An 18,291-nucleotide genomic window follows, 5' to 3' on the forward strand; every position below is an offset into this window, starting at 1 on the left:
TATTACTGCAATACTGACTTTGGTAAGAGTAAATCTTAGAATGTATGAATACAGTACAGATCAGAACCAAGTGCCGTGTTGTCATTTGTGGTGGTGCAGTTGTGCAAGAGCTGTGCCTGATGAATGTTACTTCCTTCACAGGACTAGTGAAGATTGGTGGAGTGCTCACAAAGTTCAAAATTTTAGATATAATATATAAAAAAATCATCTTACAAGGTTTGTGGAAGGCATAGAATTTCCTCCATGTATGAACTGTCTCCATGTCTAAAGAGAAAAGAGATACTGATCATGGTACTCATTACAGAGAGACAGTCAGTTTTCATGGCATATTATAATTTCAGTATTTTCTTCACAAGTATATGTCCTGTGCTGTACTTTGTTGTAACATGCTGGAAGTTTCAATAAGAACAAAGAAATAGTTTCAATAAGGATTGCTTTATTAACATACCTGAGCATTGTTATCGGTCAGTTAGGTTAATATCTAATCCCATGAAAAGAATAAACATTTTTTATTTGTGTTCCAGAACAATACAGACTATCTTCATGCTGTTTGTTCTTTTGCTATCCCAGCTCAACCGAAACCCAGGCAATTTTATTTATTCTATTTAAGTCACTTTAAGAGCAAAATGATAAGCCTTTAAATGACTTAGGACTGGCCACTTCTGTGCTGGCATGTGGAGGGGGTTAGGTATGCAACTGGAAAAGCAAAGAGATGTTCTGATGTCTTCCATAGTGGAGTTCTGCTTTCCACTATTTAGCTGCTTTCTCCTATTTATACCCAACTCTAAGGTATAAAGACCCTGTGGAGACATTCAGTGAGGTGTGGACCAGAGAGACAGCTACTCCCTATGGTGTCAAAGCAGCTTGCATCAACTATGTCAGTTCAATTTGCATTACACAAATGAGCCAAGCCTGCATTTTACAGACCACTACTCATTGACAGGCTAAATTGCCATTAGTCCCCAGGGGTTGTGCTTGTGTTTGCTTTCCCAGGTGTATCTAGGGTCTCTCCGCTGTCCGAAGGGACAGCAGCTAGGGGCTGCTGACAGCAAAGGGACCGCTTTCCTTGCTGTGGAAAGTAGCATACATGGGCTGTCCCACAGCCTGGGACACGCCAGACCCAATATGGAATAAAGATGCATTACATCTAAGCCTGGGAATTTGGTGGCATCCCTGGATTGTCTCAGTGTTATCCCTGAGAGCTGAAAGCAAGCGAAAAAACAACCAACTAACCCACCCAGCTGGCCTGGAATTGGGTGGTGGTGACGGTCTTTTTTCCCTGCTGGTAAATACCTAGCTTTGTTGTTGTTGCTGTTGTTGAGAATTGATGAATGTCAATTTAACTTTTGTTGGGAAGGATCTTAAAGGTCTTTTCCAACCTCAACAATTCTATGATTCTATGATTCTATGATTTTAGAGGGAGTGCAAAATGAATGCACACAAAGCTTTGGCAATACTGTACATTGATCATAACCCATTCTTTAATTGCACAATTTACAGACAAAACTTTAAGGATATCATTTAGCTGACAACAAAGTTTTGCAATTGCTTTTAATTTGCAATTAAATCCTGGTCACATAGGAATTAGGGCTTCTCCCCCCAGAAAGGTGGCAGGATCAATAGCCCAACTGAAGTGCATCTACACCAATGCACGCAGCATGGGCAACAAATAGGAGGAGTTGGAAGCCATTGTGCAGCAGGAAAACTATGACATAGTTGCCATCACAGAAACATGGTGGGGTGACTCGCACAACTGGAGTGCTGCAATGGATGGCTATAAACTCTTCAGAAGGGATAGGCAAGGAAGGAGAGGTGGTAGGGTAGTCCTGTATGTTAGGGAGTGTTTTGATTACCTAGAGCTTAATGATGGTGATGATGGGGTTGAGTGTTTATGGGTAAGAATCAGGGAGAAGGCCAACAAGGCTGATATCACGGTGGGAGTCTGTTATAGACCACCCAATCAGGATGAAGAGACAGATGAAATATCCTGTAAGTAGCTGGGAGAAGTCTCACAATCCCTAGCCCTTGTTCTCATGGGGAACTTAAACTTATCAGATGTCTGCTGGAAATACAATACAGCAAACAGTCCAGGAGGTTCCTGGAGTGTGTGGAAGATAACTTCCTGACACAGACGGTGAGTGAGCCAGCTAGGGAAGGTGCCCCACTGGACTTGTTGTTTGTGAACAGAGAAGGATTTGTGGGTTATGTGATGGTTGGAGGCCATCTTGGGCACAGTGATCACAAAATGCTAACAGTTTTCGATTCTTGCAGAAGTAAGGAGGGGGGTCAGCAGAACTGCTACCTTGGACTTCCAGAGGGCAGACTTTGTCCTGCTTAGGAGCCTGGTTGACAGAATCCCTTGGCAGGCAGTCCTGAAGTGCAGAGGAGTCCAGGAAAGCTGGACATTCTTCAAGAAGGAAATCTTAAAGCTGCAGGAACAGGCCATCCCCCTGTGCCAAAAGACAAGGGGAGGGGAGAAGACCAGACTGAACAGAGAGCTTTGGCTGGAACTCAGGGAAAAAAGGAGAGTTTATGGCCTTTGGAAGAAGGGCAGGCAACTCAGAAGGACTACAAAGATGTCGTGAGGTTATGCAGGGAGAAAATTAGAAGGGCCAAAGCCCAGCTAGAACTTAATCTGGCTACTGCCACAAAAGACAGTAAAAAATGTTTCTAGAAATACATTAGCAACAAAAGGAGGGCTAAGGAGAATCTCTATCCTTCACTGGATGTGGGGGGAAACACAGTGACAAAGGATGAAGAAAACGCTGAGGTGCTTAATGCCTTTTTGCCTCGCTCTTTAATAGTCAGACCAGTTTGTTCTCAGGGTACCCATCCCCCTGAGCTGGAAGACAGGGATGGGGAGCAGAATGAAGACCTCATAATCCAAGAGGAAACGGTTAGCAACCTGCTACACCACTTAGACACACACAGGTCTATGGGGCCAGATGGGATCCACCCAAGAGAGCTGGTGGAAGTGCTCACCAAGCCACTTTCAATCCTTTATCAGCAGTCCTGGCGAACCAGGGAGGTCCCAGTTGACTGGAGGTTAGCAAATGTGACACCCATCTACAAGAAGGGCTGGAAGAAGGATCTGGGGAACTACAGGCCTGTCAGTCTGACCCCAGTGCCAGGGACGGTTATGGAGCAGATCATCTTGAGACTTTGACACTGTCTCCCACAGCATTCTCCTGGAGAAACTGGCTGCTCATGCTTGGATGGGCCTGCTCTTCACTGGGTAAAAAAATGGCTGGATGGCTGGGCCCAAAGTGTTGTGGTGAATGGAGCTAAATCCAGCTGGTGTCTGGTCACAAGTGGTCTTCCCCAGGGCTCAGTAATGGGGCCAGTTCTGTTCAATATCTTTATCAATGATCTGGACAAGGGGAGTAAGTTTGCAGATGACACCAAGTTGGGTGGGAGTATCGATCTGCTCGAGGGTAGGAAGGCTCTGCAGAGGGACCTGGACAGGCTGGACCGATGGGCTGAGGCCAACTGTATGAGGTTCAACAAGGCCAAGTGTCGGGTCCTGCACTTCAGTCACAATAACCCCATGCAGCGCTACAGGCTTGGGGAAGAGTGGCTGGAAAGCTGCCTGGCCAAAAAGGACCTGGGGGTGCTGGTAGACAGCCGGCTGAACATGAGCCAGCAGTGTGCCCAAGTGGCCAAGAAGGCCAACAGCATCCTGGCTTGTATCAGGAATGGTGTGGCCAGCAGGAGCAGGGAAGTGATCGTCTCCCTGTACTCCGCGCTAGTGAGGCCGCACCTGGAATACTGTGTCCAGTTTTGGGCCCCTACAAGAAAGACATTGAGGTGCTGGAGCATGTCCAGAGAAGGGCAGCGAAGCTGGTGAAGGGTCTAGAGCAGAAGACTTATGTGGAGTGGCTGAGGGAACTGGGGTTGTTTAGCCTGGAGAAAAGGAGGCTGAGGGGAGACCTTATCGCTCTCTACAGCTACCTGAAAGGAGGTTGCAACAAGGTGGGTGTTGGGCTCTTCTGCCAAGTAACAAGAGATAGGACAAGAGGAAATGGCCTCAAGTTGTGCCAGGGGAGGTTTAGATTGGATATTAGGAAAAATTTCTTCACGGAAAGGGTAGTCAAGCATTGACCAGGCTGCCCAGGGAAGTGGTTGAGTCACCATCCTCAGAGGTATATAAAAGACATGTAAATGTGGTGCTTAGGGACATGGTTTAGTGGTGGACTTGGCAGTGCTAGGTCAATGGTTGGACTTGATAAACTTAAAGGTCTTTTCCAACCTAAACGATTCTATGTTTTTTTCAAAAGAGGTAAGAAAGCAAAATGGAGAAAGGAAATAAACAGAAACAAGAAGATGAACTCAGACTGATTCATCCTGGATGATTGCTATCTATCTCTCTTTCTTTTCGTGGGAATTCAGCCTAATGCTAACTCTCACACAGGCTGACCGATTTAGCAAAACCAGTTAACATTTCACATCAGCCCTCCTCCATTGTGTTGCTAGTGAAAAAGCCAGGCAGCTACAAATGACTGTGGGCTTCTTGTCACAGTTTATTAAAAATACAAAGATTACTATCTTTTAGGTAATCCTTTCATTTTAATTGGAGAAAGGCTCAGTAGCAAGGAAACCCTATACATTCTCGTCACCACAGGGCAGGTCTCTCTGACTCCTTAATTGGCATGTGCTTTGGTTCTGTCCTGGTTTCGGCTGGGATAGAGTTAATTTTCTTCCTAGTAGCAGGCATAGTGCTGTGTTTTGGATTTAGTAGGAGAAGAATGTTGATAACATGCTGATGTTTTTAGTTGTTGCTGAGTACTGCTTATGCTAGTCAAGGACTTTTTCAGCTTCCCATGCTCTGCCAGGCGCACAAGAAACTGGGAGGGGGCACAGCCAGAATAGTTGATCCAAACTGACCAAAGGGCTATTCCATACCATATGACGTCATGCTCAGTATAGAAACTGGGGGGGTTGGCCGGGGAGCAGCGACTGCTGCTCGGGAACTGTCTGGGTATCGGTCGGCGGGTGGTGAGCAATTGCATTGTGCATCACTTGCTTTGTATATTATTATTACTATTATTATTATATTGTTATTATTATTATTTTACTTTATTTCAATTATTAAACTGTTCTTATCTCAACCCAGGAGTGTTTCTCACTCTTACTCCTCCGATTCTCTCCCCCATCCCATCAGGGTAGGGGGAGTGAGCGAGCAGCTGCGTGGTACTGAGTTGCTGGCTAGGACTAAACCACGACAGGTTCTTAAGGATTTGCTGCACTTTCTCAAAGGAGTTAAAACCAGTAAGACTGCAAGGCCCAGACTGCAAGACCATGCTGAAAAATTTATTCAGAGCAGGAAACTTGCAGTGCCTTCCTGAACATACAGCCAGTTGTTGCCCAATCTAGTCTTTAAATAAGAACTTCCTCATGAAGCTTTGAGAAAGAAGAGTTTCTGCTCCCAGCTGTATGAGGGCTTAGGGCTCATTCTGATTATCCAATATATTGATAAAACCTGGGGAAGAGCAAAATCTGACATGTTTTATTCATCTTTGGATGATTTCATGCTGTCACTGGTCACTGAAATGCTCTTTATAGGCTCTGTTCTAGCACTAAAAATAGATCATGCATCATTTCATGGGACTAGTATTTAATCAACTCATTAATATTATATTTAAACTTCTCTTTTATTTACAGGAGTGGTAGAAACCAGCCTGTGCGTAGGCTCTCCCCTGCAGCAGTGGAGTTCATGAGAAATGTCCTGGCGCATAATCTATATCAAGTGCGACAAAGGGTGCGTAAGCGACCTGTTGTTGCGTGCTGTTTGCAGACTGAAAGCTCTTGTCTGCCACCTCCATATCATAGCCACGGTGGGTGGTAGCACCGGGACCGGCCCTGGGGTCACGCTGGTGGAGCCTGCAGCCGCTCCGACCCGGGAGCTTCATGGGGAAGGGAAGGAGGGGAAGGAGCCCTGGCTTGGGTCTTGCTCCTGGGTGGAAAAAAGGAAAGCAGTTTTTTTCCATCAGCTTTTCACCCTGACAGCAGCGCGACAAGCCAGGAAAACCTGTGGCTGAGCTGTAGAGGTCAGGCTTCCCTTGCTGCACAGCCACCTGTGACTCAGGAACTGCCTTCCTAAGGCTACCAAACATCCCCAGGGATGCCCGAGGTCCCAGGTCCTCTCCCTGGGGTCACGCACAGCCTTGCCCGGTAGAGGCTGGCGGGCTGGGTGGCCTGCGTGCTGCTGCGGTGGCGTGGGGCAGCGGGCTGGAGGGGGGCTCTGGGCAGACAGCGAGCCGGCAGCCGGGGACCTGCGTGGGAGGCAGCAGGCTGGCAGATGGCCAGCGGCAGTGAAACTCCCTGCGGAGGCGGGTGGACCAGCGGCGGTAAACATTGCGTAGCCCAAAATCAGCTGAGAGTCAGGCTGGTAAATCCCGGGTCTGTGTGGGAGTAAGTTTACCCTCGCCACAGGAGGAGAAAGGGAAGAAAAAAAAGTTCCACCTCCTCTGGAGCTTCGCTTTACGTGTTTGCAGTTTTTTTGTCCCCATAAAATGGGGGTGATAATACCTCCGCAGGGATTTGTTTTGCAGAAATTTGTACTGATTCTGATGCAGCCCAGTGTATAATATCTACTTAATCCAATCTTGGGCCCAGAATATACAACTGAGTGCTCTCCTACAGCAATGAGTGGTAGAGGTTATATTACAGTGACCTTGAAATCACACAGACAAACGGGGCTAACTCATGTAAAACACATTTACTAGAAAATGCTAGGCCCTGCTCATTTAAATGTGTCATTACTAATATGATATTCACTCCTAATATTGTTTGATTTGCCATGGCCAATTATCCCTACGATATTAATTTCTTATCTTACCTGCAACAATTTGCATATATGGCTGCCTCTTAGATTACTGAAATGAACGCTCTTTCTTCAAAATCCATTACAGTAATGACTGTTTTCACCAGCCAGTTCCTATGTGGTATTAGGAACTGTGTGCTTTTGCAAATGAAAGATCAGAAGTAAAATAATGCCAGTTCTAACACTTCACTTACAGCTCTGAAGGCCTAGTAATGCTCTGGCTCACCAGACCAACTTTACAAGGACCCTTGCAAGTGAGACTGAGATCAGATTCTGTTTTTTAGGAGGGCTTATAAACTTGTGACTTTTTATCTTTAAGGCAGATAATTATTTCCCTTATTTCAAAGACATATGCAATAAATTAAAAAGCTTGCCCTAAAAGATGCTCAGTTTTAGGGTAATGTTAAGGTGTAGTTTGTCCAAGTATGGAAAGGAAACTCAGCTGTGCACCTCATTCTGGAGATGTACTCTTTCTTAACATAGTCTTTTGCTCCAGGGCACATCTGCAACTTGCTCCTGGCTCAGTAATACTAGTACCAAGGCTCAGTGGTGGGTTAACCAGCTATCTCTCTCTTGGGATCTGCCTCAGATCTGTAGCTCCCAACTGTGTAACCAGAAGAGGGCTGACAAAGGTAGGGTAAGCCCAGAGATGTTAACAGCCTTTTGTAGGTGGGTATATTTTTATGGTAGACTTTCAGCAGGCATGAGTGTATCAAAAATGGCATCAAAATGTAGCCCTTGAGGTCCAAGACGTACAGCTGTGTTTGAGCTTCCTCCCATCTTGCTCTGCAGGAACAAGGTTAGTGCGAGGCTGCATTTTTCCATGTGATACCAGAGAGCTGTGGTGAGTCGGAGCCGAGCTGGGACAGGCGTCCCCTTGGCCCTGTGATCAGCCAGACTGCACAAGATTATTAACATTGCAAGTGCAAAGAGAATCAGCTGGGTGGATTTTCTGTTTCAGGCACCAACATACAGCCGACACAACTTGCCTACCAACACAAACGAGAAACAAGCCCAAGAAATCCTCATCCGTCGGCAGCACAGCCTGAGGCAGAGTTGCAGGAAGGGAAACAGCTTACCTTGGGGTGGACCGGTACCTGTTATGTAAACTACTATGTAAACTACATGTAAAAAATGCCTCTGCTTCTCTGTAAATAAGCAAAGAGACACCCATTTTTATAGGCTTTTTGCAATAATTAAAAAGGATACTTTTCCCAACATCCTCATGCAGCCCCTAAGAAGAAAAAGCTTCACGTAGCGTGTGGACAGCAACAGTTTTATGTCCTACCTCTATACATTGGTCAGAAATCAGCTACTATGGCTGTAAGTAGTGAAATAATGTAACTTACATTGTTTTGGTATATGCAAAACATAGTATAATCACAGCTGTGTGAATCTGTGGATGGACAAAAGGCCTGATGCAAAGCCCTTGACACCTTGCATTGACAGTTTGGGCTCTCAATCAGTAAGAGTAAGATTTGTCTGACCAAACGTAGGCATTGGATAGCATAGACATTTACAGCTGAGATAATCACAGTTAAGGAAGACAAATAAGTTCCTGATGGGTACATTAATTTTATTTGAAGTTGTCACCTGAAATCAAAAAGGTGAATCTTAGAAGAACATCTTTCTTTCCACTGACTGTAGAAAAAAACTAGGGCTATTATATCACAGACATTTTCACTGGAGCTGATGTTGAGTTCAACTCATCCAAGCCAAGCATTGGTCTTATTCATGCCTCTCTAAATTTCACTGTAAAGGTGCAGAGGCACAGCAGAAAAAGCATATAACCATGCCTTTTTACCGTCCCACCAAATAAGTGCAAATTGGGGAGGCAATCACAGGCACTGAACACATTTCTGTCTCCATACACAGGCTAGCACCACGGGCGTACGCTACCTCTCTTTGCCTCAGGGCCCCAGCCAGCCCACTAGAAGAAAAGCCAGGCATGTTACTTTTACAGGTAATGAAAGTGCTTTACTCTGTATCCTACTTCAGCAGTGAAAGAAACTTGGCCAGTTGCTCAGTGGATTTAACAGTACTAAATGAATACTCCCATGGAAGTCCCTGGCCTCTTTAAATGAGCTACACCCTTCTCTCCTATCTTTTTTATCTATGTTGTTTATATGGTCATTACTGCTGCAGTTTCTATCTCATTCCAGCACCGCCTCATTTTCTCTTTTTTCCTTTTGTACAAATATTCCTGTTATTCCTGCAGTTTGGCCTGGCCATGAGGGTATCTGTGTAAGCCCAAGAAAGCAAATTATCTGTTCCCTGCAGCCCCACAGACACACTTGCATGCAAAATTGTTAGAGGTTGCTGAACCCGTAGCCCAGTTGAAGTGAGGCTGCCGCAGCTCCATGCCCCCAGCTCCTGCAGGTAGCGAGGCTGAGCAGGTATTCCCAACAGGCACCCCCCCACCATGATTCAGGGTACACATGCACACAGCCGGACACACAGAGCAGCACAGACAGGGCACAGCGCTCACACAAATGCAAACAGCACCAACGGTCCCTTCTCTGGCTGATCAGGACAAGAGCCTGTTAGTGGAAAATTATTTTTATATATACCTGCTATCTGAATCCCCCAGTAGCTGGCTTTAGACACACACTTTGCCCAGTAGCTGGCCCTGGACCCTCCATCTCCCCAGCTGGTGGCACTCAGGCATGTGAGCCCCTGGGGACACAGCCCCACGGCAGCTGCTGGTACTCAGAACTACACACTTGCGCATGCACACACACACACATGCACAGATGCTCTTCCACCCCACCCCATGCACTGTAGACCCCTCCAGTAGCTGGCCTTTGACACCCAGTCTTCCCCATAGTGGGCTCCTGGATCCCCTGGTCTCCCCTTGCCTCACATACAGGGACACACATGTGCAAACAGGTCTTTCTGGTACCGGCTCCAGATTATAGCCTTACCAGTAGCCACTCACAGACCCCATGGTCTCTTCAGTTACTGGTCTGGACCTCCTGACCCCTCCAGTAGTCAACACAGACCTTCTGCTCTCCCCAGTATCTATCCCAGACTCTTGGTTGCTCCAACAGTTGGTTCCCAAGCCTCTTATCCTACTCGATGGCTACTCTGGCTTGGTGATTGCTAGTGATTTCTCACTGACATATGCACCCACACAATATGCATGCACCCCAGTCCCTCCAGCTGCTGACACTCAGACCTCCACACACACACAGATACACAGTATAGGGAGCTGCTCACCCAGAAAAAGTCAGAAGTGGAGTTTAAGGAGAAGACACGACAGACTACGCTGATCAGGCACAGGGTGTCGCCAGACACATGTACTGACCAGCCCCTGTTTACATGCAAGCAGCCCTTTTTTATCCCCTTTTTTCTCTGCTCTCCTGCATTTGTTCCTCCCCAACCACCCTGATTCCTTCCTTTCCCTGCCTTTGCTTCCTGCCCTAAACATACCATCTAAGTCCTGTATGATCCCAAAATGCTCTTCCCAGACATCCCAATAATGAGCCCTGTACTCTGCCACACCTCACTCCATGGAGGTGCCCTGGGGAGAGCCTCTCCATTGGCTCATGGCGGTGGGTCTCCCCGTGCCCATGGAGCTGCTCACCCCTGTGATGGATCAGGGCAGAGGCTCAGGCTCATTCCTCTTACTGGGGTATTGGGGGCTCCTGGGCTTGCCCTTGTGCCTTGGGGCTCCTCTGTGTTTGCGGAGATGAGCCTTTAATCATGTCACCTACCAAAAAATCCTGGCAGAATCTGTACCCAAGCAGCTGATCTCTTCTCCCCTTTTCCCAGCTTCCTCTCTATGAACATTTCTGTAGTAATACTGGTATTACTGCATAAAGTTATCAGCCAGTCTCAGGTTATCATATGCACACAGTAAAATGCAGACCCATCTTCACTTACTTACACTCTAAGTAAGGAGACAGAGGATAGGGATGGAGCAACACTGAATTGCTCACAGAAACATAGCAGGACAGTGTCAGAGAAAACATGGCATTTAGGACACTTGAATGTTCATAATTGTGTCCATTTGTAATCTCCCTGACTCCTTTCTGCGTTTATTTATGTGAACCTGAAATGCATTTGGGTTCCTTAGGAAAATGCCTTTTCATTTCTGGCAAAATTAGCTATAGCGATTGAAACTGCATTTTTAACCTTTGTCTTTGTATCAAAAACTTGGACAACAAAGTTTGTTTCCTGCAGGTGAAAAACTATTTTCTTTCTTCCATTTCTGTTTTACTCTGAAAGATATGAAATCAAGAGAGATCTGTGTAGGCAAACCATCCCCTTGGGGCTGGGCACTCACACGTGATGGCAGCAGAACAGAAACCCACAGGATCTATTCAGAGGGGAAAATCAAAGTTACTCAAGGGGATTTTTTTTTTCCATACAGCTGATTCTTTTCTGTTTGTCAGGACATCATGGTGGGGGATATGCGTCTTTCTAAAAGACTCAAACTCTTCTACACATCAGCCTCAGACCTAAAAGCATTTCAGACACTTTCAAGGGACCAAGTCGTGGTATAGCAGACAGGAACATTATTTCAGTGGGGAGAGGAGTAAATCCTGAGGCAGTGAATGCAGGTACATTTTTACTAATAGCTAGGGCTGAATTTGAGCCCTGCCTTGCGATATATCCAAATAATTAGACTTCTTGGTCCAGCTTCTGGCCCCATCTTAGGTCCATTGCGTAGCTATTCATACCACTTTAAATGTCTGCAGCAGGAGGAAGCCACCCTAAATTCATCTCATAAACTGTTAAGATGTGGTGAATTGCACTTGGGAACTGAGAAGAGAAATATTCAGTATGTAGGAAATTAGAAGGACAACCTCATATATGCACATATGCATTTACAGAGATAAATGCCACCTCTTCCGTCTATGCCTGGAAGCCCTGCTGGAATAAGCATCCTCCAGCAAGCTTGGTTTAGCTCTTATATATAGCATGTGCAGAAAGTTTAGTAACTAAGAGGTCAGAAATGACCACAAATAGATCCTTAAACCACCTATCAGCTCTTTCTGCCATCACACAAATGCATGATTTCTTTGACAGTATATATCATTCATACTTTGTAGCAGTATGCCCCCAAAGGGCTAAGTAGAAGCCCTTCAAAACTGAGAACACTTGTCCTGTTCTATTGCTCATGGTGTGGTATGCCCACATGGCCTAACAGAAGCAAATTCTGCTGTTAAAGAAATCTGTGCCCCTGTTCAGTGGAGGTAAGTGCTGGTGCATGCGCTCGTACTTTGTGCCAACTGTGAAGTAAACATTAGCTTAAAAGAATTTAATAGTTATTAAGCAGCAATAACTTGATAAATTTGACTCTGTGACTATACCCAATACATGTCTGCTTTAACTGTAGCAGAATATAGTCTAATTTTATTATTCACGGACCTTTGTTTATCTCCCAAAACCTTCTAACTTGTTATGAGTTTTTTCTTAAATTAACTAATTTGCTAGTGCATAGTCAGACTACAAGTGGCTTTAAGAAAAGTAAAAAAGTATGTTTTGTAAACTCAACAGATTGAGAAAGCCATTTATTGGCCTACTGCAGGCAAATTTTTCTTGTGTACTTGTGGCAAAGCAAGCTGGTAGGAGGAGGTTTGACACACCCAGTGTAATCAAAGCGCCCTAGAGTCAAACTCCTAGTTTCAGGTGAAACTGTTTTCTTCCCAGTTGTTAATCACAGGTGACTAGTAAACTTGATTTTTGATGTCACTAGAATCTTTTCCTTCATCGATCTGTCTCTTCTGCTGTGGGTTTCACAAAGCTTTTCAACCATGGTACTAGGTATACTTGTGAAATTTGTAGAACATTGAAAGCTACATAAAGGAGCACTCTTGCCCTGTGAAGGCATTGAGAAGCTCTGTGAGGCACTAAAAGATAGCTGAATGTGCTTATTCGCTGGGGTTTCAGGGTAGAGGCAAGATCAATAAAATCTTTTAAACATCAGCTTTAGGATGAAAATAAAAATTTAGGGTTATTTTTAGTTCTTGACTGCTCTCTTATTCCATAGCAATTATTTAAAATGCTTCAGTTCCAGGGTTTAAAACCGTAATGCTGTATCGTATTGAATACCCTTTATCTGTCCTTGTCAATACCATGGTGTTTCTCTTTTCTCTTGTTCAAAATATGAATTCTTTATCTATTTTCCTTCAGATCACCACAGAAGTGTCTCTGATGCTGCCTTCCCAGTAATGTTCAGACCCCAGCCCCGACTATGTCCACTTGAAGCAAAGCACTGCCAGGAAGAGTTGATTCCAATGGCACGCTTGGATAGACGAGCGGGCCCATCCAATCTGTCAGGTCGAAGAGGAAATTCAATGAGCCAGCATTGTTTCACAAGAGCAGACAATCGAGCTCGAATGCCAAAGTCTCGATTCACTGTGCGAGAAGTAGAGGGGTATGAGTCAGAAGAAGAGACAGAAATGATGGCACCAGCCAGGCCATTAGACATATGAGGAGCAGAGAAGAGCAATGTTTGCATCTCTAGGGCACTTTGTGCACTGCTCCAGAGAAAATAACAAAGCTTTTATATGAACCAAACCACAATTTTCCCTCTGGGACCAGTGCACTTGTTCTCATATCACTTTCAAGCACTGTATCAAGATACTTACTGGCTCAGAGAAGACTCAAATTCTTATATGTTTATATCAAGCTTTCTTTCCCACAAAACACTGCAGGAAAGAGGGGAACATGATCTTTGTAGAGGTTTGGTCATGGGTTTAAACGACAATAGTTGGGCACATGCAGCGCTATGGGTGGAAGCTGATATTGCCTTCCTCTGTTCTGTACTATTGCCTAAATCCAGAAGAAAGAATCACCGAAGGACATAGTGGACACATGAGCGCCCAGATTGGTAACTTCAACCAACTGTCTAGAACTTTTGACCTCAGAGTAGTTGAGATATTCCAGGAAAGAGTTAAAAGAAGAAAGGCATTTTTAGGGCACCTAAATGTCACTGAAGATGCCTAAGGGGGTACTTGCGTCAAAAGGATTCTTTAGTGGACACTTTCAGCACTTGGGAATCTCTTGCCATCTCAGGTTTTGACTCTGCAAAAGTGCCTAAAGTCAGTTGCTCTGATGGTCTATAACTCCTGCTAATTCAACCAGTTTCACTAGGTAGACGCTCATCAGCCACCTACAGTTGTTTTGGATGAATAAAGGAGGCATCCTGGTACGTACAAATCCAGAGAGGATCCTTCAGGCAGGGGTGCTGTCAGGATGCCTTTTATTTGCAAATGTAGGACGGCAAGAATGTACACAATATTCTTGTGGTTCGGCAAGTGGGAGGCTTCACTGTAGAGCATCTAACCTCCATTCCCCACTCCCACCTTGCCAGAGTGTGCCCAAATCAGTGGATTACTCTTCACACTGAAACTGGACCAGCACTGCAGATAGGGAGCAAGAAACTGGGACAAAAGGTAAAGGGAGCCTAATTTTGTAGCCTGCTGGCTAGAATGAAAGAAAGGCGCTGTGTTTTGCTCCCAGCTTTTTGTAGAGTGTCTGCCTGTATGTTGTATAGAGAAGCATTTGCTAAAAAAAAAAAGCAGAAGCAACCAGGGGGACATGCACTGGAGCCCATGACCTGCCAGCCTGCCTACTGAGCTCCCTTCCAACTGGCTCTGTACACCCATGCTCCAGTCTCAACGGTGGGTCTTCCTAGCGGTAGGGGAAGCAAGAAGCTATGGTCTTGAGTAATTTTGGATCAAGTCTGAAACCCCAGATACCTAGTTCCTCTGATGGAGCGCTTTTCTGCAAAATGGAAGCAGCCTTGCCACTGTCATCTGTGTCTTGAAACTGTAGGTGAGCTGATTTTATCCAAAGGTATGATTTGAGTCCAAAAGTCCATAAACCCACCCTTATAGCTGCACTAAACTCAAATCTACAGCTGAGAAATGCAGCAAGTTCAGTCACACTTTCTTCAGGTTTCCCTCTCTCTCCTCCATTCAGACCTTGTTTCACTGCCCAACTCAAGGTCTGTAAATGCTGCTGTAAGAGTCAGAGAAGTAAGAATTAGAGATAACAGTGCCACCTTTGTGTTTCTCTTTTATATATTACTGTTAAATGCTTGTATGTCCTGGTCCAGGACCTGGTCCTGGTCCAAAAAAAACTTTTAAGTGTAAGTTATGACTTCACATTTCTTACAATGGATTTCTGATTCAGGACAGGTAGCATCTAAACTAACAAATTTGAAAAGCACCACCAGAGGAAAAAAATAAAAGGCCTTCTTCCCCTTTTCTCATGTTTGCAGCTCTTACGTTTAGCAGGTAATAATGAATCATTTGTACTGAAATTGTACAAAGCTTTATGAAACTTAAGTTCTGTTTGCATTTCCTTATTGTGCCAGAGAAATTATACCACTTCTTTTTATGAAAGCAGTGGCACTTACTAAAAGAGGGTAGGATTTGGCTTTTGTACCAACACTGAATAAGCAATGAAATACAGTTCTGTACCTGAAAATCAACAAATAAACCCAGCTCCACCAAAAGAGGAAGTGGTCCATGTAGTTTTTAAATAAAAGCCTTGTGCCAGATCTCAATCCTATATCAAGTTATATTGACATATCATAAATCTCAGTGAAAACATTATTTTAAGAAAAAGAGTTATCATACAAAATCATGTCTTAAAGTGCACTGTGAGCTACCCAGTTGCCATACGAAATTTAATTGAGGGCAAAATCAGTGCCCGTGTGATGTGGTCCTTAGGCCATAGAGCTGACATAGGTGCATGGAGTGGGGTGACAGAAGTGTGGGACCTGCTTCCGCATTGCAGAGTTGGGAGGGGGCGGGATCACCAAAACTGGCTGGTGGGTGATGTCAACTGGAGGCAATCCTTGAGGATAGCAATGAAGGGAAACTGGAAACCTGAGAGGAGGGTAAAGAAGGGACAGTGTCTCATCTTCAAAGGGAGGCACAGGAGAGAGATTAAACAGAGGAATTACTGTGAGCTGCAAATTCAGCATTTCCTCTTTAAGAAGATTTAATCAACGTGTTTTCTGGGGGAACTGGACAGATACAAACTGTGTGAGATGAGGAAGGTTAATGGGTTGTCTGGAGTGGCATGGAAAGGGACTAGACATACAACATGAAAAAGAGAGTCTGTGCGATTTGGTCAGAGTGTGTTTGAAAGGCATGTTTAAAATTGACTTCCAAATTCTTTATTAAATATTATAGAAGTCATGGAGCATTTATATAATTACCCATCATAAGTAGGGAGCAAAGCATTCAATTTCTAATGACTGTGTGTATTAGAACTAGAGAAAAATAAAGTCTTTCTAAAATACAAATAAAACTAGTGCATAGCTGGAGTCAAATCTCCCTCTTTTGGTTCTTTACTAATCTTTCCTCTGATGAAATCTGTGAGCCAGATCTTCAGAAAGTGTAAAGCCATAGAGCATCTCAAAGTTAATAGAGCTCTCCCAGGTTTTGCAATCTGGCCCTCAAAGTTGTGAAGTCTATTTTTAGTTTTCTTTCCTAGCAATTAGAAAATAAGGCTGGAAGAAAATTTCCTTCTGTGCCATTAGTTGCTGTTAATGGTTTTGCTGGCCATTAGCCAAGAAGCAATGCTGCAGATGCCTGTATAAAGTATGTTCTAATATATAAAGTTGCACTGTTTATTTGTTTTCATGGGTATTTCATACTTGTGGACAAATGAGTTCTCCTTAAAGAAGCACATTGCTTATGTTTTAAATAGCAATAACTACAGCAATGTTTCACTATAGGTAGCTTACTCTGTGTATATAGGCTCTCAGGCTTGGTCCATAAAGAAAACCAAAGTGGTTTAGGGCATGAATTTAAATCCACTGCTGGTGGATTTAAGTCCTCATGTGTGTGGGCTTTCTTAAACTCCTTAACCTGGGTCACATCCAGGAAACTTGTGTTGATGATTTACAAAGGTATGTTAATTCAAGATCTCCCTTTTTTTAGACTGGTACAGTGTTATTTACTGGGGAATTTAAATTGCACTCTGGTTTAAGGTGAACTGGCACAGGAAACTCATGCCCAGAAGGTGAAGAATTACTATTCAAAATCCAGAGAGGAAATAGGAACTCAGGGAATTAAGACTATTTCCTCGGGGCAGGAGGATAGTGCAGGACAGGTGAGTTTCAGGAAAGAATAATGAATAGCCTGTACCTTCGACAGTAGAGAAAATAGGAGATACGCTTGAACAAAACTTGCTAACCAATGAGAAAAATGAGACAATAATAAGAACAGTCATAATGAGAAAATATTTTAATAGTAAAAGCAACAATGGTCAAACAGAATATTGCAGAAAAAGGGAAGGAGTTATCAAGGTCAACAGTACATTGTGAGCAACTGGCAATACTTTCGTATGTATTGCACGGTGTGATTAACTGTTAGATCCTGTTGTTCTTGCTGCAGCTGTTAACTCTTCAACTAATATCCCAGCCAAGTAGGAACATGTAGTAAAAGGAGAATCTCTTCCTCAGAGAGCTTACCATCAAAGACGCAGCAGTGTGGGAAGCGCTGGCAATGAGGACACAATAGCACCTAGCATGAGGAGCGCCCAAGTTGTGACCTCCAGAAATGCCATTTGACAGAGTGCATTGGAAGAAGGCATTGCTGTGGTCCCTTTTCCTGGGGGAATGGCAGCCACTGGGAATGTCTGCAACTGCATAGTCAGGGCTGCCGCTGCTGCTTCTGTGTGTATGGCACCCTTGGGAAACACCACACTGGCTATGGGATAACGCCAGTGAGTAGGACTGGGAAGGATGCTATGAAGGACCTAAAATCAGTTTGTGTGTCACACTAGGGGAGGACACCAGCAAAGAAGTGGAGAAGTGGGGGGATAATTCACCTCATAGCATGGCTTGAAACTCAAGTGAGTGGAGCAGGCATGCGTCTACCAAAGCCAGAGAGGAGAAGCTGTAATAGTTGGAAAAGAACAAACACCGTGGCAGGAGCTCTAGATGGACTGATATACCTCTGCGTGTGTGAGCCAAGAAAGTAGGCCGACTTAAAAGACAAAAGTTAGTTCAGATGTGTTTAGAGCAATTAAGGAAGGTTATATGAGATTCAGAAAAGTAGGCCAGGGTTTCAGGCTGGAGAGACAGGTAGAGAAAAAGTAACCGTGACCATCTTCAGCATGAGAAAGATAGCTTAATCCATATTTATGAGTGAGGTAGTCAGAGAAAGAGGACCAGTGATATCTGCAGGGCAAATCATGAAATTGCTATGGATGAAAAGCTTGACTTCTACGTAACAGAAGATGAAAATAATTGTGAAATTATTCTTATTTTCTTGCTAGTATGTTGGTTTTGAGAACTGACACTTTCAAGGTTTTTCTTCAGCCATTAGACCCTGAAAACTCATGTTTTATTGTCATGTATGAATGGAAACTACTATTTAAAAGTCTGTGGGAGAATCTGGAAAATATTACAAATATTTCCAATCTTCCTCTCTTCATAGGTACTTTTTCTAATTTTCTATCTACATATATGGATAAAACACAAACATTAAGAG

The 18,291-nt window shown here is 44.2% G+C and overlaps 1 protein-coding gene across 1 annotated transcript in view; it reads left to right on the forward strand.

Moving 5' to 3' along the window:
- The window catches only part of SLC9A4 (solute carrier family 9 member A4), a 40,236-nt gene extending 26,970 nt beyond the window's left edge, over positions 1-13,266 (forward strand). The window contains exons 9-12 of the mRNA XM_075711290.1: positions 5,662-5,758; positions 7,785-7,916; positions 8,699-8,786; positions 12,965-13,266. Coding sequence (XP_075567405.1) covers positions 5,662-5,758; positions 7,785-7,916; positions 8,699-8,786; positions 12,965-13,266 — 619 coding nt within the window. The remainder of the gene's footprint in view (positions 1-5,661; positions 5,759-7,784; positions 7,917-8,698; positions 8,787-12,964) is intronic.
- The last annotated feature ends 5,025 nt before the right edge of the window (positions 13,267-18,291 follow it).

The sequence above is a fragment of the Pelecanus crispus genome, chromosome 1 (assembly GCF_030463565.1).
Source record: "Pelecanus crispus isolate bPelCri1 chromosome 1, bPelCri1.pri, whole genome shotgun sequence".
In the NCBI taxonomy this organism is placed as follows: Eukaryota; Metazoa; Chordata; class Aves; order Pelecaniformes; family Pelecanidae; genus Pelecanus; species Pelecanus crispus.